Source organism: Carica papaya, chromosome 1 (genome assembly GCF_054855325.1).
Source record: "Carica papaya isolate Zhongbai chromosome 1, ASM5485532v1, whole genome shotgun sequence".
Classification (NCBI taxonomy): Eukaryota; Viridiplantae; Streptophyta; class Magnoliopsida; order Brassicales; family Caricaceae; genus Carica; species Carica papaya.
Genome location: NC_142309.1, coordinates 27,594,447 through 27,617,472, shown reverse-complemented (window position 1 = coordinate 27,617,472; position 23,026 = coordinate 27,594,447). Strand labels below are relative to the sequence as shown.

The following is a 23,026-nucleotide window of genomic DNA, read 5'->3' as shown; positions in this document are numbered from 1 at the left end:
TACCGTGTGATGTATATAGTTGTTTATTATATTATATATATATTTATTTAATTTAAAAATCAAAATTAAAAATCTTCTAAATACTACTAAATAAAGTGATATGAAATATTTTTAAATAAAAATATAAAATTTTTATTAGTTATGTGATGTATATATACATTTATTACAACACGATTTTATAAACAGTAATCGATTATGAATACACAATTTTTTTATATATATTTTTGTTTAAAATAAATACATTGTGTTTGATTAAAATATTATCTATTAATATGTTTAGTAAATAGAATTTTATATATAATTCATATATTTATATTATTATTAATAAAAATATTTAACATGTAATTTAAAATTTTAATATTACTTGAAGATATTTAAAACAGAGAAAATTAATTAATACTGAAATAGACAGAATTAAACATACAAATTAATTTGGTTTTGCCGAGTAACTTATTAGAGGGGGGTTGTTTTTGTAATTTTGAAGAAAATGGAGGTTATTTTGGCAAATTTGTTGATATTTTTTTTTTCTTCCATAACTTTTTTTGTTTTTTTTTTAATTATTTAAAAAATATAATATTTATTTTTAAAATATTAAAAGGAAATTGTCATCTCTAAACCTGTACCCACCCCCACCCAATCGGTTTAATCTCTTGCATTATTTCCTCTCCTGCTCGTCTCTCTCTCTCTTTCTCTCTCTTCACTGTCACTGCCTCCCATCTCTGCGAAGAACAAAATAACTCACTGAGAAATCAATTAACTTTGTTTTAAAGTAACTCGCTAATTATACAAGAAGATCAGCTAATTTCCTGCCCGTCTTTCGATATCTACACTACCTTTCGTTTATTTTATACATTTTCTTATTCTCGTGTTTCTGAATCACAAACGGAAACATCCTTTTCTATGCGTTCTTCTTTTATTTGGTTGGGCGTGAGTACGGGAATGCAGCAGACCTGCTGATATTTCTGAGTCCAGAATCCGATGGGAAATCGCCAGATATCGTGTTAAATTGAAGCTATGCTAGCTTTTTTGGGCGTTTCATGGAGTTAATTTTCCGGTATGGTTCATTTACCGGCCGCGGATTTCGTAATCAGCAACGACTTGCGCTCATTTTTTTAGAGGTGTGCTCTCTTAGCTAGTTCACTCTATTTATTTATTTCTGGGTTCTTTTTTTAACCTTTTTTTTTTTTGTGAGAGAGAGATTTGGGATTTGCTGTTTGATTTTGATTATGTACTAGTAGTAAGCTTAGAGTCAGAATGTGTAAATATTAACTTTTGTTTGTTCGGTCAGAAATTGTGAAAAAAGAGCTCAAGTTTATCTTTTGCTTCTGACACTGCAGTCATGGTGGGAAATCTGAGTTTCATTTTCTTGTTCTATGTTTTTGTCATGGAATCAAAGGGGTTCGGGATTTTATGTCTAATTTTGGAACTAAAAAGCTCTCATTTTTACTTGCATGTGATGGAGATCAAGATCTCATGTCTCTGTTCTTCTTCTTTTCTTTATTTTTTCCTATTTTGATTTTTTGTTTTTGTTTGGAGGTTTCTCCTTTAGGAAAAACGTAGGACGATTTATTTGTGAGAGAACCCTCGTTTTCTTGGTTTTAAGAAATTAGCTGGGTCGATTTTTTTTCTTTTCTTTTCCTGTTTAGCTCGTTAGTATAAATAAAAATCTTGCTTTTTTCCTCCCTGTTATATGATCCAAGCTGTGCAGCTTATTGCAGTATGTTAGTCTTTGTGGTTGGAGGAGTTTAGGGTGAAAGCTTACAACTTATGGTCATATTTTATACTCGTTGTTGTGCTCAATTGAGCTTCTGCGAGTTGGAATATCACGTTTTTGTGCAATTAGCTTGATTTATTTTGGTTTTATTAGATCTGCCGCATAGAAAATATGTGGCGAAATATCTACCGCCTTTCTGTATGTTGTGTTAAGGTCTTTCTTGTTTACACTAACCGGAATTTCTGTCTGGTTACTGGAAAAATCTGAATGCTTTGCTGCAATTTTTTTGTATGTTTTATATTTTTTATTTTGTTTCAGATTGTATTGATATTATTATGGTTGAAAACTGCAAATGGAAAGTCCAAAGAGGCCCAATTGCAATGGCAAGGCATGGAAAGTGTTAGCAAAAGCATTGCCTCACATTCGTGCATTCATGACCGTATAATTGAAGAAAGGAGGAAACCAGGTCGCAAGGTATACTCAGTTACTCCGCAGGTTTATGATGAGCCTGCTACCTCAAAACGCCTTCACCGCAAAGGAAGGGCATTGCTTGGAATTTCTGAAGCCTTAGGGCAGCAAAGGGATGCAAAGCAGCCTATTAGAATATATTTAAATTATGATGCTGTTGGTCACTCACCTGATAGAGATTGCCGAAGAATTGGTGACATTGTGAAGGTCAGTGTCTTTTGTTGCTTGGCACTCTATTGATGGACTGTATATGGGCTTCTGCATGACTAAAGCCTGAATGCTTTCTTTTGTTTTGCGTTGTTCTCTTGGTCGAAAAATTTACCAGCTCGGGGAGCCTGCTTTGAGTACTCTGCCTGGAACTCATTCCTGCAATCCTCATGCTGATCCTCCTGTTTATGGTGATTGCTGGTATAACTGTACTTTAGATGATATATCTGGGGAAGACAAAAAGCACCGCCTTCGCAAGGTTACCATTCGTTATTTGCCTTCAACTTTGGTTATCCTTTTCTTAGATAGAGCTTTTGGTCAGACAGATGAACTAATTTTCAGAATTAATTCATGAAGGCTTTGGGGCAGACAGCAGATTGGTTCAAGAGAGCTTTAGCTGTTGAGCCTGTGAAGGGAAACTTGCGCTTAAGTGGATATTCTGCATGTGGACAAGATGGCGGTGTGCAACTTCCTCACGAATATGTTGAAGGTCTCTCATTGCTGTTTATTGTTTGATGAGAAAATTGTTGTTCTTGCTCTTTTAGTATCTCGTGGTACTTCTTTTTATGTGCATATTGAACCAACTAGTTTATTTACAATCCAAAAATCTCCAGAGGGTGTCGCAGATGCAGACTTGGTACTCCTGGTGACTACAAGACCTACCACCGGCAATACGCTTGCATGGGCTGTGGCCTGTGAACGTGATCAATGGGGCCGTGCAATTGCTGGTAAATATTATCTTACCTGGTTTCTTTTTTTTGTTTGAAATAAAATTAGTATGGTATGATTCATTCACATGCACCAAGGGGGGTTCAAACTCATGTACGAAGATATTTATTTATCAGTCAAAATATTTATTCGGTTACCAAAGTTCTCGAGTGAATAAAGAGAATGACCCATAATAAAAGAACCTAGGGTCTAAAACCATCTATCTTTTACCCCCATCAAAATCATCTTCCACGCCTTCAAAAGCTCTATTGTTTTCTTCTGTCTACATCACCCAAAAGGTAGTAAGAGGATTGAGATTAACATATTTCTTCATTCTACTATTGCCTTTCCACACTCAAATTTCTTCCCTCACTGAACCAACCATCATCCAATTGGTACTCAAGAGTCCATAAGTAAAGGTCTACAATTTATGCACGGAAGGACACTACAGAAGGATATGATTATGCGCCTCCCTTTTGCATAAGAAACACACGCTCACCAAAACCCTTCCCCTCCTGATTAACTTGTCAAGAGTTAGAATATAACCTCTACCAGCCTCCTAAAGAAAAAAACAACTTTAGGTGGAGCATTTACCTTCCAGATTTGCGGAAAGAGAAAGTTGGTGCTTATGAATTCTCTTTTAGTTGAATGACTGTAGAAAAATTTGACCAAAAAATCCCACTAACATTGAGCCTCCATCCAAAGTGGTTGATCTTTACTCCCATTAACTCTAACTCTAGCATGGTCTACGAAAAGAACCTTATGTTCCCTAACTTCTCTTTCTTGGTAGGGCATGTGAATGTTGCTCCTCGGCATTTAACGGCTGAAGCAGAGACATTACTGTCGGCTACACTAATTCATGAGGTTGGTTGACAGTGTTAAGTTAGTAATTTTTCAAAGTATGGAAGACTTGTTGTTCCATTTACCATTTTATTTCTTCTTTTCCAGGTTATGCATGTTCTTGGTTTTGATCCCCATGCCTTTGCACATTTTCGAGATGAGAGAAAAAGAAGACGTGCTCAGGTAAACAATGCGATACTCACTGTAATGTCCTTGCTCAAGATAATGGCACCCAGTTCAATTTATGAAAAAAGTAAAGACAAGCAATTGTGAAAAAAATGTACCAGGGGAGATACCTACACCACAATGTCTGGCTAAGCACAATACGGCATCTAATTGTTTAGAATGAATGTTCAGTATGGATTTTCATGTTGTTAATAGTTGAAAATAATGTTCATCTATGACTTCAAACTGCAATTTATGCTGCGTTCTGAATATTCCTGAAATATGTTTTGGCCAAACTGTAGAAAAATTATGGATGGTGCTATTAATTGTAGCTGCTGTTTAAATAGTCGTGAGAATAATAGTGTTAAAAGTTCTTAAGTGCGAAAGCTCTATGGGCGCTAAAATTCTTACCTAAGAGGAATCTCTTGAATTTTACCACTTGTTTTAAATTTATTTAATATGTTAGAAATGGATCTTGCATAGTTTATCTGTTCTTGGGATTTTATCTTACGATGACAACCATTTGTTAGCTTGTTACAACTTGTCAGCTTGCTTTGTAGGTTACTGAACAAGAAATGGATGAAAGACTTGGGCGCATGGTGACACGTGTAGTGCTTCCACGTGTTGTTATGCACTCACGACACCATTATGGGGTAATGTTAATTCCGAATTATATGAAGAATCTAATTCGTCTCCCTTTTCCTTTTTCTTACTTATAGTTGTGGTTTCTAGGTCATGCCTTGTCTACATCCTATAGTGTTTGATTTCTAGGTCCTGAAAATGGAAACAGAAAATGGCTGACAATTATTTCAATGACAGGCCTTTTCTGAAAATTTCACTGGATTAGAGTTAGAAGATGGGGGAGGGCGTGGAACTTCAGGTTTCCTTGTCTGTTAGTTTTTTCCCTTTTTTTCTTCATCTAATGCACTTAACTGATTTAGCTTTTTGACTTGTCTGCAGGGTCTCACTGGGAAAAGAGGCTTCTGATGAATGAGATTATGACAGGGTCAGTAGATACCAGATCAGTAGTTTCAAAAATGACTCTGGCACTATTGGAGGATAGTGGATGGTATCAGGCTAATTATAGCATGGCAGACCGTCTTGACTGGGGACGCAACCAGGGAACTGAGTTTCTTACTTCTCCATGCAATCTTTGGAAGGGAGCATATCATTGCAATACAACACAGTTATCAGGCTGTACATATAACAGGGAGGCAGAAGGTTACTGCCCAATAGTAAGTTATAGTGGAGATTTACCTCAGTGGGCTCGTTATTTTCCACAGGCTAACAAAGGTGAGTCATGGTGTTTTCAAGTATTACTTTTGAACTTCGGTGATAGATGATTAAGTTGTCATTTGATATATGATGCTTAAAAAAGAATTGTTGCCCGAGATATGTTTCTAAGGTCCATGTATGTTGTTCCTTTCTGTTAATTGATTTGGTTTTGTAGTGAATTTGGAAAAATCATTTTCTCTTATAACTAACTTCAAATTTTAAACTTTTAAAATTTCTTTAGTTAAGTAATTGGATAATTTGTTGTTCTCTTCTCCTGCCCAATTTGTGATATTAGCTATGATCTCCGACATTGGTTTGTGTTGCCTTCTCTCCTGGGTATTGATTTTTAGCTCGTACTTCACTCTGCTTGGTCAATTCAGATTTAATCTTTTCTTCTCGCTTTTTATTTATGCTGTAGTCAGAGGTGCATTCCATCAGGTATTTAACCCATGCTTTGATTGGGGCTAGTTGTTCAAAAATATCCTTTGCTTTAGCTATTGCCACAAAGGAGGACCTTACATTAAAGTGTATCTTTCTAAAACCTGAACTTTTTACCTGCATCAAATTAAACCTAGTCACCAATTTTTTAATAAAACTTACCAGAAAATTCAGATATGCAACATGTTAATTTTGTATAATCTCACTTCAAGCCTGCTACTCTCCCTCTGCTCTGGTTTTCTCTCTTAGCGTTAGCTACTCACCAAACAACCAAAGCACTTTACGAAGTTTAACTCCTAAAGAAGCACTTCACGAAGCCTCCCGAAATTTAATTAATTTATTTATGAACTCCTGAGGGTTTCTTGTTGCTTTAAGAACGAAGTTGTTAGACTTTTTCTCTTTTATCCTGCAGAATTTTATGGTGGAAAGTTTCAGAATGCAAAAATAGAGATTCTCGATTTTTAGTATTTAAATCAATATTTTGGGGGTTGAGACTGAAATGCCAGTGATCAAATAGTTACGGCTGTGTTTGGAACAGATAGAAATTACTTGTAGAATTCATTTGGAAATCCACACATAGTTTAATTAGGAGATGGTGAAAATCGACGTCCTAGAAAATATCAAGTGGAGTTAGAAGAATAAAATTTTAAATTCATTTATTTTGATCAATTCTACCTGAAATTATTTAAGTAAATTTTATAATATCGTAATAGAATTTTCATAATTTTCTATTGAAGTAAACGTAGATTTTCAAACAAATTCCATAAAAATTGTTCATATGTTCCGTATATGGTCTAAGAGAAATGTTTTTTTTTTTAATTTTTATATTGAAAGTTCACATGCCTTATTAACCAAAAAAAGATACAAGGAACTGATGGAAATGCAAACTAAACAGTAAACAATGGATAAGCAGAATTATGAGTTCTCTGAATGCTGTCTCTAGGGCGTGATTCTGTCTTTTTTCTTTGGTGGTATTTTCCTCTAAGTTGTTCTCATTATGATTATGCTTTTTCAGACTGATGAATGAGCATCTCCCGCCATTGTGTCTGTATTTTTCTATTATTGTTGATTGAGATTTTTAAGCACAATTTGTTAAAAAATGTCTGCACATTGAAAATGTTGTATTGCAATCAACAGATTTTATGAGTTCCAGGTGAAACAGCCTTGTGCTGGCAACGGGTTTAGTCAATGAGATGTTGATAAGGTCTTAACAAGATTTTCTTTAGTAATATGGGCTGCTCGAGATTTAAAGAGTGTATCAGCTGGAAATTGGGTAGGGGAAACTGTATGAGGTTTTGGCATGATGAGTGGCTGGATGGGGGATGCTTGAAAAATAGATTCCCTAGAATATATGCCATTGCACAATCTAAAAACATGAGAGTTGAGAAGGCATATGCGAGGGAAAATGGGGGTTTGTCTTGAACAGTGAACGTCTCTAGAAATCTAAATGATTGGGAGGTTTTTGATTATGAAGACATTTTGAGGCTGGTCTCATAATGTCAAATCAGTGATGAAGCGGACCAGGTTTGTTGGAAACCATCCAACAAATGTGAATTCACAGTTGATTCGTTTTATTGGCAGTTGGTGGGGACTGGGGAGGATAACATACTCATTTTTCCTTCAAGACAGATTTGGAATTCCAGGGGTCCGCCTAGAATTGCTTTTTTCGTGTGGGAGGCTTGTAATTGACACTTTATAAGCTGAAGACTAGAGGCCAGATTGTGGTTAATGGGTGTTTTATGTGCAAGAAGGCTGAGGAATCTTGCTGCCACTTCTTCATTGCGAGGTGGTCCACGATTTATGGTGCCAGATTTATAAACTGATTGGGATCAATTGGGTCATTGCTAGTTCGGTTTTTGATGAGATCTGGGCTTGGAATGGGATTGACCTGAAAAAGAATATTGTTAAAATTATCCCTTTAACTTTTTTTTTGGGCCATCCGGAAAAAAAGATAAGAGGGCGTTTGATGGTTTTGAGAGAGATATTAATAGACTAAAAGATTATGGTTTAATTATTTTGGTAACATTGTGTTGGGTCATGACATCATTAGAGATGAAGATTTTGGGGATTTTCATAACTTTATAAATTTGTATATGGGTGGTACTCCATTGGTACCCTGTTTATATATATTTACACTTTTTATCTAAAAAAAATAATAATATGGTAACTAGCCGTCAATGAGTGAGAGAGGAGCTGAGAGGAGGAGAGATAATGAGCAAGTTGAGCTAATAGAGCAAATAGTACGGAAGGTAATCTTGTCATTTCAGATGAATTTTACATGTGCTAGGTATCTGAGTTTTTTGTTGACTCCTAGCAGAAATTGTCAGTAGGTTATAACTTGAGACGTCTAAAAAGTCAAGTCTTAAAGAGAGAATTGGAAATATAAATCCTATTTTGAAACACTAATCAAAGTAGATGGCACTGTTATGTAATTTTCCATTTTAATTATTTTTACAGATTTGAAAAGTCAACTTAAAAGGACTGTAGGTTGGCCCCTGCGGCTTTCATGAATGTTAGAGAAGGATATCTGCAGTTTCTTCCCTTCCGAAATGTTGTGTGCGTAGGCATGTAGGCTCTAATATCATATGCTATCCTATTCTATATTGTAAAGTATAGTAGGATGCTTGTGCTCATTTATTAAATGGATAAAACTTTGTTAGAACATCTGAATGTCAAGGATTAGTTTTTGGTTAATTTTTCATGTGAGGATTGTTGTTAACTTCTATCCTTAACCATTACAGGTGGTCAGTCTTCATTGGCTGATTACTGTACGTACTTTGTGGCCTACTCTGATGGATCTTGTACGGACATCAATAGTGCACGGGCACCTGACAGAATGTTAGGGGAAGTGCGAGGGAGCAACTCAAGGTGAATTTCGTAAAATTGGTCATATATATATTTATTTAAATCCTTGAGGCACTTTGATGTTTATTCTATTGGATTTATCATGGATATAGACCTTTTTTTTTTTACTTGAAGTGGCTGTTTAGTGTATAACAATCTGATACTAAAGCTCGGAGCACCAGACTCATACACCTAAATTGTGGGGAGGATTTAATGGTTAATCGATATAGTGATGAAGGACAAAGAGAGATCCAAGACAATACTTATAGAAAATTTATTACTAACTAAAACTGGAGATTTTAGACCTCGATAATTATATCAATAACTCAATATTTGCATATAAAATCAACAAATAGTCTTCCCAATAGCTAAGTTAAGGTATCTTAGTTGCGGCTACTAGAATACAATTAGAATAGAAATTTTTGAGTCAGTGTAGGGAATCTAGTAAATGGAAAAATAAGCTAATTAATTAACTTACCCATAATAGAGAATGATTTTTTGAAAGATATAACGGAAAATAATTAAATAAGATCTCTGTGTTAGAACCCAACTAATAGTGGTTAAGTTTGTTAGACATAATTAGTTAAGTTGTTTTGATTAGTTAGAAATTAGTTTCGATTAATCACCTTTCAGCTATAAAGGTGGTATTGGAATGATTCTACAGCAAACCTGTGCTTCTTCAATTCTTTTCTTTTCTCTCCTTCTTCTTCCTTTATTTCTTCACAGATCAGGACAGGTTCCTGACAAATAGTACCAGAGCTGTTGATTATCGGTGATCACTATTTCTTCTTCCGTGTCTTCCTTCTCTTTGCTTCTCCCTTCTAGCTTTTTCTTATCTCTATGTATCCTTTACCTTTTGAGTCTCTTTTACTCCTTTTTTCTTCTTCATTCCTACAATTTAGGCAAATCCATCCTCACCATTTTGATGAAACACTAACTTCAATTACATCAAAGGGTTGAAACAAAGGGAACCTGGTGATGGCGGATTGGAGAAAGTTCCAGCGGATTGACGAGGTCGTTAAGGAGTTAGATGAGAAACGCAAAAAATTTGCTGAGAAAATGAAAGAGTGCCAGCAGCAGCATTTGGCGAGACTAGAACAGGGATGAACTCGTGGACATGACTCAGGACTTGTTATAGCCTCTAGAGCCTTCTGCACACGGACCTTGTTCTTCAATTCTACCAGAATCGGATTGAGCTTCTCCATCTATAAGATCCCCAAAGCTGGACAAAGCTTCGATTTCAGTAAAAATTGCTCACAAGAGGGCGAATATCAGTTGGACTGCAAAATTAAGATATGAAGACGAATGCATGACTGAGCTGTTATTTTCCTATCAATTTCCATCAGCTTTGCTGGTCGTGAGTTTTCGTCGATGTGAACAGAAACTCAGGGAAACACTAAAAATATTGTGTGGCTGCATTTACTCTCCTACATGTGGAAGAGTTGTCCATCATCTTCAACTTTGCTACCAGTTCTTCCTACGGAAAATTTTTCTTCTGTTAACGATGAGATAATAATGGAGACTGTAGAATCTGTGGTGGTTGAGAAGTTGGATGAATTTGTAAAGGAGCCAAAGCATGTTCAAAATGTTGGAAATGAAGGTGGCTTGGTGAATGAGCATGAGGTGCTTGTTAAAATATCCCCAACCACGTCCATGCATTGCACTACAGCAAGGACCCTGGCGCACCCTCTTTTGAATTATTATTTCAAAAAAAAAAATCCCCAACCACAAAATTTTCCGCATTTGTTTCCATTGACTTCTCTTATAACTTCACCTGATCTCACGCTTGGTGTTGATGGAGACATGGAAGTTTTGATTGTTGCAGATGGAAATCCAGATGAAATGTGGAGTAGTAAATGAAAGATCTAGTAGAGAAGTACTTTGAAATTGTTCCTGAACAGTTATACGGGACTGATGAGAAGATTCTACCTAACCATATATACCAGGTTTTCAAAACAAATCCTTGACTAAAACAGTGGGTTTTTTTGGCAACTAATGGCAAATAAGAGAAAATCATTATGTTTGCAGTTAGTAGAGATGAATTTGCATTAATTGATATTTGGGTATTACCGAATTTCATCCCTGTCAAACAAGTCTAGTTACACTCCTTGAAGATTCTTTCACACAAAACCGTATTCCACTTGAAATTTCTTTCACCGGAACTGCTTATATGGCATTAAAATATGCAGATCCTCTCTATAGTGTCATATTTGTTCTAAGGAGGGGACAGTTATGGTGGCAATGAAGACTTGAGATACCAGGTTCATCCTTGAGGATAAGAATGCTTTCATGGGGAGGGTATCATGAGGATCCAACTAATAGTGGTTATGTTTGTCATAAATACTAAATTAAGTTGCTTTAATCAGTTAGAAGTTAGTTTCAATTAATTAATTTTCAGCTATAAAATATGGTTCGTTGGAATGATTTTTATATCAAAGAAAGCATGAATGAGTATTGAATTTCTTTCTCTACAATAAAGCTGTGCTTCTTCAAAATCTTCTTCCTTTATTTCTTAACAAATCAGGACAGGTTACTGACACACTTCTAATAGAAAATAATAAACTCACACTATTGAGAGGCCCCTCTGTAATAGTTTCTAAACAAGCTAAATACCTTATAATGCATAAACATTGGAAGTACATATCTCTTATTGGATTGAACTACGTCCAACTTATGGTTATCATATTCTCCATTTTTCCACCCCACTTGGTGAAGACTTAACCTTGGGTTTTAAAATGCTGAAGAAGAAAGGATATGTAAATTGGGACTTGTTTTCCTCATAATTTAATGCTTGGAAAATTGAAATTCTCATTGGAAAACATGAATACTTTTAGGCTTGACAAAATATAAAATGAAAGAATCGCCAAGCTTTGATTATCAGCATTAGTTGAAAAATATTTTGTTGTAGTTTCTTCAAGTAGGGCGTCTTTCGCCTGCATGGAGTTCAAATAAACTAGAATACCTTTCTCCAACGTGGGCAATGTTGTAGCTTGTTGCAAAATTAGAGGATTGGTCATTAGATAACTCAACTTGATTATAGGAAGCATAACATCTCTCACGATTTTTTTTATTATCTCAATTACCTAACTTGCATTCATACCTTCGAGGTCATTAAGATGTAGCTGTTCTATTAGAACTTTACTCCCTCGCCAAGTGATTCACATTCTGTTCTGCATCCTCTACATTATGTTCGATTAAAGTTCCAAAGATGTTAGGCTCTTTTATAAGGAAGGTACAAGTTTTTCTTCACTTGAGCGCCTTTTAATAATCTTTTCAAACATTTCAATCTTATTACTTACTTCATGGGTGACTATTTTTAAAGACCCATAATCATCTTTAGAAGGATATAAGTTGTCATACTCTTCCTGTGACTAGTCTTTCTTTGCATGTGAAACACTTCCCCGCTACTCTTAAGTCTTAGGAAATAATCTTCGATTTCCATAAGATGGCAACTATCATATAAGAAATATCCTTGTAGCAAATCTCATGCCCAAATAGCATTTTTATAAATTTCATAAGTAATAAAACCTTGCAAGCTACCAGCAAATGCAAGCTCAACCTGTCCAGAATTTCTCCAGAAAATTTGGCTTAAAATGGCTTGAGAACAATTGAGCTGAAAGCTTGGCTCGACTCTGAATGCAACTCTCTAGGAAAGGACTTGGCTTGATGGCAGCTTGGCTTCAGAACAGCCTGTGTTGGATTTTACTCTCGGCTTCATGTGCATGAGTCACATGCATATTTCCAACAACCTTTCCGTGTTGGTATTCTGCCCATGGGTTCCTTTGACATGCTGTTTCCAGATAAGGGATTGGGTTATAGTCGGTGTAACCAATAAGGTTGAATTTTGGCAAGGCCAACAGCAGCCCTGAGTTTTAGTGACGAGTGTGGCAATTTCAGGGGGAATGTGGATGTGTTCCTGGGAAGAATCTGGTCAGTTCACTCTGGTGCTTGTGGAAGGGGTGGTGTCATCCATAGTGCTGTGGTGGCTGGTGTTTGGCAAAGGCTAGTGCTTGCTTGTTGGGTCTGTTTTATTCTCTGTTGTGAGGCATCAGTTCAGGGGTGTTATAATTTTTTTTGGTTGATGTGTTTGGGAAATTTAGTGTTGAGGACTTTAACTCAGAATAATGATTGATAGTGTGATTAATTCATGCTAGACTGTAATACTAGTTGATGTAGTACAAAGGGAGTTAATAATATTTTTAGAAAATTTATAATGAACCAGAATTGGAGTTTATAGATACTAGAGTGACAATATTGAAATAGGAATTTTTAAGTAAGTATAGAGAATTTATTAAATTGAAAAATAAACTAATTAATTGGATAGCTTTTAGTAGTAATAACTAAATAGGATCCTAGCTAAATAGAAAATAATAAATTTGCACCAATGCTAAGCCTATAGGTAAGTTCATAAATAACCTAAACTACCTTGATAATATATATTACAATTACATAAATATCTTTCAGTATTGAATATCCAATTTAGTATCTCTTTATTCTCTGTCACATAGACTTACAGGCAACCATTTTAAGACATTTTATTGCTGATAGAATATCTCATTATTCATATGCAGGTGCATGGCCTCATCGCTAGTACGTACTGGTTTTGTTAGAGGTTCCATGACTCAAGGAAATGGCTGTTATCAGCACAGATGTGTAAATAACTCCTTAGAGGTATGATTCAGAACTTCCAAAATGGCTTGCCCTTTTCTTAAAATCTGTATGTTCATCATGCACCAAGCCTCTTCTAAACCTCACACAGGCATGTGTTTGCAAATTTGTCTACTATGTGGTGTAAATCCACGGCAAAATAGGAAGAAGTTAGGTTGGAGAGGATTTTCTGGAATAAGTGCTCTACTGGTGATTTCACCAAAAAGAAAAGGTTGTGCTGGAGGGATGCATGCAGAAGATATCATATAGTGGATCTGGTGTATATCAGTTTCAGGTTTAATGATAATCTAAGGATTTGATTTGTCCAAACATTTTTTTTCTAATTTCTAGGATTCTTAATGTTTAGTAGAATTTGATAATGATAGATGTCTGGTTTGGCTTTTTGCTCATTTCTCGATATATAAGACCTGGGATTCATAGGAAGTTTCTGCCTTGGCGAAGTTGAAAACTTATGCACCCGGATCTTTGACGTGTAACATTTAACTCAGAATGTTATTGTGCAATCCGTGTTAGATCACAAAGTGTTTGCCATCATATGCTATTTTGATAAGTGTGACAGTAATTATTATGCTGGAGTTCCTGAACTTTTCCCTGCAGTCTTCCTCTGATTGTGGTCATAGTTAATCTCCTGTAGGTTGCTGTAGATGGGATTTGGAAAGCGTGTCCTGAATCTGGTGGACCGGTTCAGTTCCTTGGTTTTAATGGTAATTTTGCTGTTTTATCATTCTCAAGAAAAATTTACTGTTATATCTAGTTAATATCTTTTTTCTTTTTGAGAAGAATGTCTTGATATTTTTCTCTATATTTCATAATTTCTTTTGTGTTCTTTTTAGGTGAATTGATTTGTCCGGCCTACCACGAACTTTGTAGCAGTGTCCCAGTTTCTGTGTTTGGGCAGTGTCCCAATTCCTGTAATTTTAATGGAGATTGTGTTGATGGAAAGTGTCGCTGTTTTCTTGGGTTTCATGGTCATGATTGTAGTAGTCGTAAGCGCCTAGATCCTTCTCTTAGCACTTAGTGACCAGCTTGAAGACCAAAACTTGATTTTCAGAAATTTTTAGTTTTGGGCTCTTTTATTTGTTTTTGTTTTCCTCAAGTCAACTTAATTTTGTGCTCTTTCCATCCAGGATCCTGTCCCAGCAATTGTAATGGACATGGCAAATGCCTGATGAACGGGATCTGTGAATGTGAAACTGGTTTTACTGGCACTGACTGTTCCACCGGTAATGCAAACTTGATTACTTAGCCTGTCCAAATTTCCGTAATATGTCATAATATATATGTACATAGACACACAGACACAGATATAAACATTTACTTTCTCACTTGTACATGACAAAGTTGAGACAAACTTTTTGAAACCATTGCGTTGGGGTTTTATATGCAGCTGTATGCGATGAACAATGCAGCCTTCACGGAGGAGTCTGTGATAATGGAGTTTGTGAATTCCGCTGCTCTGACTATGCCGGGTATACATGCCAAAACAGCTCCATGCTCCTCTCCAGCCTATCAGTCTGCAAAAACGTACTGGGGAGTGATATATCTGGGAAACACTGTGCGCCAAGTGAACCGAGCATACTGCAACAGCTCGAGGAAGTTGTTGTCATGCCCAACTACCACCGCCTGTTCCCTGGTGGTGCTCGGAAATTATTTAATATCTTTGGCAGCAGCTACTGTGATGAAGCTGCCAAAAGACTAGCTTGCTGGGTAAGTCGCTTCTCAATAGATATCTGTTTCCAGGATTCCTTTTTACGCATCATTTTCTCCCTTGATTTTTCTATTGGATGTTGCCTTATTTCTTTTGTGAATTATATTCCTTAACAGAATGAGAGAACTTGGTTTTGTGTGCTCAAATGTGAAAACTTTTTCCCAAACTAAAAGTAGAATCCATTCTCATGAAATAAAATAGGAACAGAATTCTTGCCCCTAAAGAATTCAGGCTGGTGTTCAAACATAAAATACATTCTTATTCCATATGCATGCCTGTAGTTTATTTCTTAATTAAGTTTCTAATTAGTTCTTAGTTCTAACTGCTGTAATAGTCTTAATATGCATAATTGAAATACAATTATTTGATAGTGAGAATTCATCTTCCAACCAGAAAGAGATAGAATTCTCACCATTAGCAAAGGTGGATGTGGTGGTAACTAAAAGCAATAAACTATGTTCTAATTATGTATATTAACGTAATTAGAAATAAGATTGACTAGGAATTGGATGGAAAATGAAACAAAACAAAAGTAACAGAGAAACTAGAGGCTGTAATTAAGTGAGAATAGAATAGGAATTGAACCAAATAGAGGGATAACAACACTTCCTTTTGGTATTTTGCTTAGCAAATCATTATCAACGGGTTGCAAAATTTTTTTGGCATGTCCAGAAAGTTGTTAGCTTCTGATAAATTTACCGTTTTTGTTCTGTCATAACATAATGTTTTTTTTTTTTTTGAGATAACATGATGTTACAAGATAATGTTATAACATAATGGTACAAGATGATTATCACCTTTGTCTTCTTCCTAATTAAAAACACGTGACCTGGATGAACAGATCTCGATCCAGAAATGTCATAATGATGGGGACAACAGACTTCGGGTGTGTCATTCAGCATGTCATTCATATAATTTAGCATGCGGAGCATCACTTGACTGCTCAGATCAAACTCTTTTCAGTATTGGCGGAGAGCAAGAAGGTCAGTGTACAGGAAAAGGTCTGATAAAATTGTCATGGTTTAGTCGATATTGGAATACCGAGTCGTCTAATGATAGCTCTTCGGATAAATCATCTGTATAATATAGGCAGCATTAGGTTTTTTTATTTTATTTTATTTTTTTCTTTTAAATTTTCCTTTTGTTTTTGAGTTGTCTTTTTCTTTTGTTGTTAAATCTTGGCTTGTAATTTTTCTAGGGTGTAGAGAAAGTTTTGGCACATAATGCCGTGCCCTAGAGGGTAGAGGTAGTGTCCAATTGTGTTGAGCCCAAGTTATTTGATTAATTTGGGTGAGGTTGGGCTTTCAAGAAAAGAAAGCCATTTGTAGAGATATTGAAAAGAAAGAGAGAGAGAGAGAGAGATAGAAACAACAAAAAGCAATGTTTGGCCGAAGGCCTTATTAGCAGAAAAGGAAAAGCCTAGTGTTCTATTTGCAAATTTCTGTTCATGTGTTTTGTTATTTTTAAAGCTCTTTTCTTGATTTATTTGCACGTATTGTCGGGGGGATAGCCCTTCTTTTGATTTATTTGCATGTACGTCGGGGGTAGAATGCGACGAATTTAGTGTTAAGGGGATTGCCTGATATCCCTCAGGCTTTGGCCTGGATCTCCAATGCAGATATTTAATCTTTCCCAATCTCCATTCTTTTGTTGAGATGATAATTCCTTGGCAGTAAGCAAAGGCTAAATCCCAAACTAATTGCCTCCTGCCTATCTTGAATCCCAAATCAATGCTCTTGGAGGGCTACAAAAATTGCAACTCCATACGAAAATGGTTAAAAATATAAGTTGGACGGTTTATCGCCATGGAAAGAAATATCAGATCTTATGGGATTAAGTTGTTGTTTTGTTGAAGATTGTGCATAAACACTCTTAGGAGGGTATTAGTCTAATTGATTAACCCGTATTATGTATAAACATATAGTATTAAAAGAAACATATGGTATTTTTTTTGCCTCAGTAATTGCATACGCCCATGTAAACATAACAATAATCGATAGTTTTATTATGGTTTAGTGTCTCCAAATCTCAGGAACCACAACTCACAAATATTAAAATATTACCCGCACGGAAACATAAGCCAATTCTAAACAGGCCCTCTATCCGTAATAATAATAATAATAATAATAATAATACGAAAATATGACGTCATAAATAATTAACAAAAAAAACACGTAAATAATTATTCCTGAATTAAATCATGAGGCCGTGGGGCAAAATGTAATCAAGTAATCCGACCCGGAGCAAGTGCAAGTACTAGTGGCATCATCGTAAGCATAGCTGTAGGCTGTGGGGCACGCATTCTTGAACATCGCCGAGTACTTAGTCGGAGGGCACGTCTGAGGAGTAGCGTGCGCTCCCGTGCAACAATACTCGGCCGTGTTAAAAGCCGCGCAGGCGCTTTTGCACGCCACCACCGTACCCGAATCCACGACCCGAAGCTCCGCCGGGCAATTACCAGTCACATCCGACACGCAACCCGCGAACTGACAATCACCCGACCCGCCCACGGCCTTCACTGCCATCCCCACATTGTATCCGTCTACTAAGCTCACGTCGTAGAAGTCCTTCTCCGTGCTCTGAGATGCTATTGTGAATTCCACGAGAGTGACAGGCGGAATGCCGCCGCCGGCGCACTTCAACACTCCGCCGCAGTCTCCGGTCACGCACTTTCCGGTACCCGACTCGTCGAAATTGCAGCCTGTTCGACCCCAGAAGCGGCCCGACCATCCAGGCGGGGCTGGGAAACTGACGGATGCGCCAGGCTGCAGAATGAAGCCGCCGTCACCGAGAGGGGCAGCGTTGCCTGAGACAATACCAGGCCATACTGTGTGGGAACAACGGTTTTCGACGGTGAAGACGGTTGCTGAAGTTGAAATAGTAGCACCTGCAGTTTCCGGTTGGTTTGTTAGTTACATATTCATGCAAAGAAGAAAGACGCATTTACTATTTATGGCAATGTTAAAAGTCGAGCATGATCACGCAAATCCCATTACTATATGTTATGAAGTTGTCAAAGAATAAATTAAAAAAAAAAAAAAAAGGAAAAGAAAGCTGATAGAGAAAAAGAAGATTGTGTTAGGTTTACCTAAAGAGAATACAAGAAAGAGGAGAGAAATGCCAGAAGAAATCGCCATGAAAACTAGTGCTTCGATGAAGAAAAGAAGAAGTGGGTAGAGACGTGTGTGTGTGTATATATAAAGCAAATGGGTAAGAGCCGGTGTGGGGAGTTATTAGAGCTAATACCCAGCAGGGTTTATATATATATATACGTGAGTTTGTGTGCGTACATATATATAAATACATGTATGTATAGGAAATAAAGTATTAGTCGTCTCCTAAGAATAAATTGGGTGTTCATCTCATCTTTTCGTGATGGGTAATTCAGAAATAGAAAACTGAATTTAGTGGGGGGGGGGAGGGGGGGAAGTCATCTTTGGGAAGCATTGAATTAATTAGTTAAACGCCTTTCTTTTCGTGATCTTCCCCACTGAAATTCATCTTTTATTTTGTTAATTATAGTTTTGTCATTAACCCATACTAATCTTTTTTTATATTGGAAATTAATTCAACTCATTTAATATTTTAAGAAATAAATCTAATTAAAATTATTCTTTTAAAAATATTATTAATTCTAGTATAATTTACAAAGTATTCATAAAATTTCTTTTTCTTTTCTGTAATTTCGTTTTTTGGTGAAATACCAATTTGATCATTATTGCCAAAACGGGAATTGTTAAAACCTGTTTTTGCACGACCCGATTAGAGGGGGGACCGTGTCAGCCAATTATTAATTAAAAATAATTAGCGTCTAATTAATGGCTTTTTCTCACTTACATTATGTACCCATTAATTATTGCGTATCTGTTAAAAAAAAAAAACAATTAAAAAAGGCGAAAAAATAAAGCAAATTTTTAGAAATTTCACACGTTCTTAGGCAGTTGCCTCGCACGTGCCTCAACTAATTTTTGTTCCCCTCCAAATTAAAAAAAAATTAACGTAAATGAAAAATAAACTTGGTTACTAATGGGATTTGTCAATTTCATAATTTCATTAAGCCAATAACAAGTTATTAATTGGGTCCATTTTAGTTTTCAATTTATTGAAATTATTTTCTTTTTTTTCTCCTGACGGCAGACCCACATGCGTGTATTATAATCTATTTTTATAAATACTAAATCAATAAAATTGGTCTAATGTTTTCTTCACATCCAAATTCAATGGAGTCAAACGGTCAACAATTTGAATACGAAAATTTTTTTATTTAATTAATTATAATTTTGATAAAGTTTTAAAATGTTAATTAGATTTCTAGTATTATATTATACATTAAGTTCATAGTCGTCAATACTTTTTTTTTTTTTTTTTAATACATATTTTCAGTTTCCTCATTCGTAGCCCGTAAAATAAACTTCTTATTCTAGAGAAAATGACATGATAAACTTACAAAGAATTTAGCCAAAATAGTGCTTCTAATAATTACTTGTTTGTACGATGAAATCAGAAGTCAAATCTATGAAGCTTTACAAATCCATGTTGTCTCAGTCTACATCCTCATAGGTTAATTAGATACATGAAAATATCTAATAATATAAACATGTGTATGTATATACTTTACAATGTAAAATGATTTTTTTTTTTTTTTATGTAAGGAATAAAATAAATCTAAAAATTAAAGTTGAATAAAACAAATCTATTCCTAGCAAATCAAATATATATGAATATTAATTGTAAATGTAATTAAATTTATGTTAGAAAAAAACAACACGTTCTGCGATTGATCTTTTAAATTATTACGTAATTTTTTAGAGTTCTCTCACTCTTTTTATTTCTAATAATAAAATATAAAAATAAAAAATTTTACGTATAATTTGAAGACTATTACCACATATTTGTAAGTAAATTTATCTGTCAACTTTTTTTATTTTAATTTGACCAATTACAAAATTAAAAATTCTATATTTGGTCTCTACACATAAAAAACTTAGATTTTAATTTGATACGTTAAACCCCAATACACTATTAACTTTATCATATCACTTTAAACGAGTTCAATTAATTTAATAACATTTTATATACATTAATTTACACATATAAACTTACATATTTGTTTGAAACATTCTCATCGAATTTCCATTGAAACCAGCAATTACCCTTTTAATTTCCATACTTGTTTTTATATATTATAGGAGTGATCTTCCAGAAAATCTCCTTTTTTTAGTTCTTTCTTTGTTTGTTTGTTTGTTTTGGACCCAACATTTTCTTACTTAATCATCACGCAATTTTTTCCCCTCCAAACGTTCAAAAATGGTTTTACAGGAGTCCACTCAAAGATCCTCACAACATTTCCAAAGATAAACATAGTGTATTGTAGATTATCCAAAGAATGTTAATATATGTACTAAAAATTATTCAGTTCTGGGTTGTTTGGTATACAATAATGACTTCAGAAATGGTAGAATTGGCATCGGTTGAAATTTGAAATGTGTAGCGAGAACAAGATAGATGCACGTCAAAGCAACATAGAATTCGAAGAATTTGGATGAGAAGAAAGTGAGATAAGTAAAGAATGCAGTAAGGCAAAACACAAGCACAGAGTTGAACAGACAGTTGAGCGATGGAAATTGTTGTTGTTGTTCCATGAGTTGATCAGGGAAACGACCTTGTGCTTTAAACTGTGATAGGAGCTTGTCCTTGGACTCGAATCTATCAATTAACCAATCAGCAAATTCAGTATCCGATGGAGGAATATCGTTTATGGGAATACGCTGGACATGGATATGAACCTCTGAGGGATCAACCCCAAAAACATTGTCCAAGAAGGAAGGCAGATTATGCTTGTATGCAATACTCACATCATACACTGCATTTTGTTTTAAGAAAAAACAACTGTTAGAATCTATTTGTTCCCAACTCATATATATATATATATATACATGTTTACATGATTAAATATACTCTGAATAGGGAAATTTGAAGGATGAAATTTTGTTACCAACCTGCATCTATGGTGTCCCTTAAAGCTTCCAAGCAAATGGAAAAACCCTTTGTTTTAGGGAGCAACACATTAGTGAGTTTTGGCAGGCCAGCTTTACTCGCATATTCTTGACTCCTCTTACATTTCTCTTCACTGAATAAAACAACAACAAAGATTTTGAATGTGTATACATATGCATGATATAGTGAAAATTTTTTACACAATAAGACTAGTAGTTTCGTACGTAAAATCAGTTCCTTCGGGGAAAAGAGCGAGCCATAAGGGATCTTGAGGATTCTTGAGAGTCGAAAGCATTTGGTGCAAAACAGGTTGATCAACCTCCCACTTCCTCTCCACTGAAATGAATTCCAAGACATGAAATCCCCAGCCAAACACAGGAAGGCCCATCAAGCTGCTCTTAAGAACATACTTGATATCACCAAGGCAACTCTTTCTTACTGCAAGATTCCATAAGTACATCCAATCAACCTCAGTTCTGTGATTTGCAATCAGCAAAACTCTTTCTTTTTCCGGTACATTTTCTCCGGAGAAAACAACCTTAGTCCCGTTTATTTTCTCGAATAGGAAGGGCCATAAAGACAGCCAGAGTCCAAAGAAGAAGCAGTTTGCTTTCCTGTAATAATGTATGCTGAACAGCCGCAACATGACAGCACCAGGTGTTAAATATACCAGCAACATGAAACTACTCAATATAAACACTAGTAAACACATCACACCCCTCAAAACTCGTAAAGGAGTCAAACGTCTATGCTTTAACGTATCATCATCAGACTTGATGGACCTCCTCCTTACTTCCATCTTCTTCCAAACTCCACTTGTCTCCTCAGCACAACTGCAATATGTGACTGTATCTGTTAATACCCATCTTTCCAGAGTTGAACATAAGAATTCCAACCGTATTGATTCATCTAATCACATTTGTACTAATCACTCAACAAAATTCTTCTTATTACATTTCAAGATGGAAAAATTTCACCCTCGACAGAACCATCCAATCATTGAATTCAATATAGTCGTTTGCTGAAAAATTAATAATGATTTCCAAGCAATCAAATCCGATTCTACGGTTGCAAATGAAATGACAACAAACAACCATCTTATCATAATATCAAGAAGCAAACAAGCAAGAAACGTATTATCTAAGGCAAACCCACACCAGTCAACCGAAAATGAGAGATTGAGATTTTTTTCTTTTTTTAAAAAAAGGATAAATATGATTAAAAGTGCAGATATTATTTATATGTTTTAGAGGGAAAAATGAATTAAAAAAAGGATTGTGCTTTTAATTTATACCTCGAACGTCGTACCAGAGGAGAAACGAAGGGAGCAGAGGAACAGAAGACGGTAATGTTGGAGATCGAAGATAAAAGCAATGAAACAGAGGAAACGCAAATCTACGGCTGAGGAAGAAAAGTATCCAACGGGGGGTGGTGGTGTTTGGGAGGCAGAGAAAGGTAATTGGTCCAAATGGAGAAAAAGTCAAAGGAAATTTGGTAGGAGATTTTTCGTCTTGGAATTCTATTGGTCGATGCTACGATTGAATCAAGGGCTTTGGGGAGTCGCGTCGATGTCGTTTGTTGATTTGGTGATGATGGGAAAGTGGGCTTCAGAATTTTGGGCCCATGATGTGAAACTTCAAACCTAAAATTCATCATTCCATACGTTTAATTTAATACACCACTTCAATTAATTTTTGGACATACAATATTTTCATGTAACTATTATTTTCACTTTTAGTATATGATTTGGAATCATAAATTATATTATTTCATATATACTATTAATGTTAAAATATTCATTTATGATATTTCTGATGGGATTAAACGCGTCGTTTAACGAGTCTTAAAAGATTTAAGACGGTTGATTTGTAACGGACAAAAAGTTCAGCCAATCACACGGTTGATAAGACAAGAAGGTTGACGACTAGTAGCCAGCCAATAGATTCCTGCCAAGTCAACCAACGATTCCAAACGCAAATTGTAAATTAAACGGT

General features: G+C 35.5%; 3 protein-coding genes across 3 annotated transcripts; 1 reads left to right on the top strand and 2 right to left on the bottom strand.

Annotated features, from left to right (window-relative positions):
* Positions 1-626: 626 nt before the first annotated feature.
* On the top strand, positions 627-16,473 carry LOC110813552 (metalloendopeptidase / zinc ion binding protein). The gene is made up of 17 exons (XM_022040742.2): positions 627-1,118; positions 2,033-2,389; positions 2,508-2,648; positions 2,747-2,879; positions 3,004-3,117; positions 3,888-3,961; positions 4,046-4,120; positions 4,663-4,755; positions 4,922-4,982; positions 5,063-5,395; positions 8,557-8,683; positions 13,231-13,330; positions 13,962-14,031; positions 14,161-14,313; positions 14,455-14,550; positions 14,715-15,034; positions 15,877-16,473. The coding sequence occupies exons 1-17, from the start codon at positions 1,038-1,040 to the stop codon at positions 16,117-16,119; spliced, it is 2,571 nt and encodes an 856-aa protein (XP_021896434.1). The 5' UTR covers positions 627-1,037; the 3' UTR covers positions 16,120-16,473.
* A 540-nt stretch (positions 16,474-17,013) lies between these two features.
* Positions 17,014-18,365, bottom strand: TLP-3 (thaumatin-like protein 3). Its single transcript, XM_022040713.2, has 2 exons — positions 18,124-18,365; positions 17,014-17,922 (listed from the first exon to the last, which is right to left on the bottom strand). Exons 1-2 carry the CDS (start codon positions 18,170-18,172, stop codon positions 17,234-17,236), a joined length of 738 nt encoding a protein of 245 aa, XP_021896405.1. The 5' UTR covers positions 18,173-18,365; the 3' UTR covers positions 17,014-17,233.
* Positions 18,366-20,386: 2,021 nt separating this feature from the next.
* LPAT4 (lysophosphatidyl acyltransferase 4) lies at positions 20,387-22,529 on the bottom strand. Its single transcript, XM_088207513.1, has 4 exons — positions 22,327-22,529; positions 21,257-21,865; positions 21,035-21,165; positions 20,387-20,898 (listed from the first exon to the last, which is right to left on the bottom strand). Exons 2-4 carry the CDS (start codon positions 21,829-21,831, stop codon positions 20,444-20,446), a joined length of 1,161 nt encoding a protein of 386 aa, XP_088063639.1. The 5' UTR covers positions 21,832-21,865; positions 22,327-22,529; the 3' UTR covers positions 20,387-20,443.
* Positions 22,530-23,026: the final 497 nt, after the last annotated feature.

Coding starts and splice junctions, on each gene's coding strand:
- LOC110813552 (XM_022040742.2), top strand. CDS start 1,038: ATGGAGTTAATTTTCCGGTATGGTTCATTTACCGGCCGCGGATTTCGT. Junction 3,118..3,887: donor ATGGGGCCGTGCAATTGCTG/GTAAATATTATC, acceptor CTTTCTTGGTAG/GGCATGTGAATGTTGCTCCT. Junction 14,032..14,160: donor TCAGTTCCTTGGTTTTAATG/GTAATTTTGCTG, acceptor TGTTCTTTTTAG/GTGAATTGATTTGTCCGGCC.
- TLP-3 (XM_022040713.2), bottom strand. CDS start 18,172: ATGGCGATTTCTTCTGGCATTTCTCTCCTCTTTCTTGTATTCTCTTTA. Junction 17,923..18,123: donor CTTTCTTGTATTCTCTTTAG/GTAAACCTAACA, acceptor CGGAAACTGCAG/GTGCTACTATTTCAACTTCA.
- LPAT4 (XM_088207513.1), bottom strand. CDS start 21,831: ATGGAAGTAAGGAGGAGGTCCATCAAGTCTGATGATGATACGTTAAAG. Junction 21,166..21,256: donor CCCGAAGGAACTGATTTTAC/GTACGAAACTAC, acceptor TGTTTTATTCAG/TGAAGAGAAATGTAAGAGGA. Junction 20,899..21,034: donor AAGGGACACCATAGATGCAG/GTTGGTAACAAA, acceptor AACAAAATGCAG/TGTATGATGTGAGTATTGCA.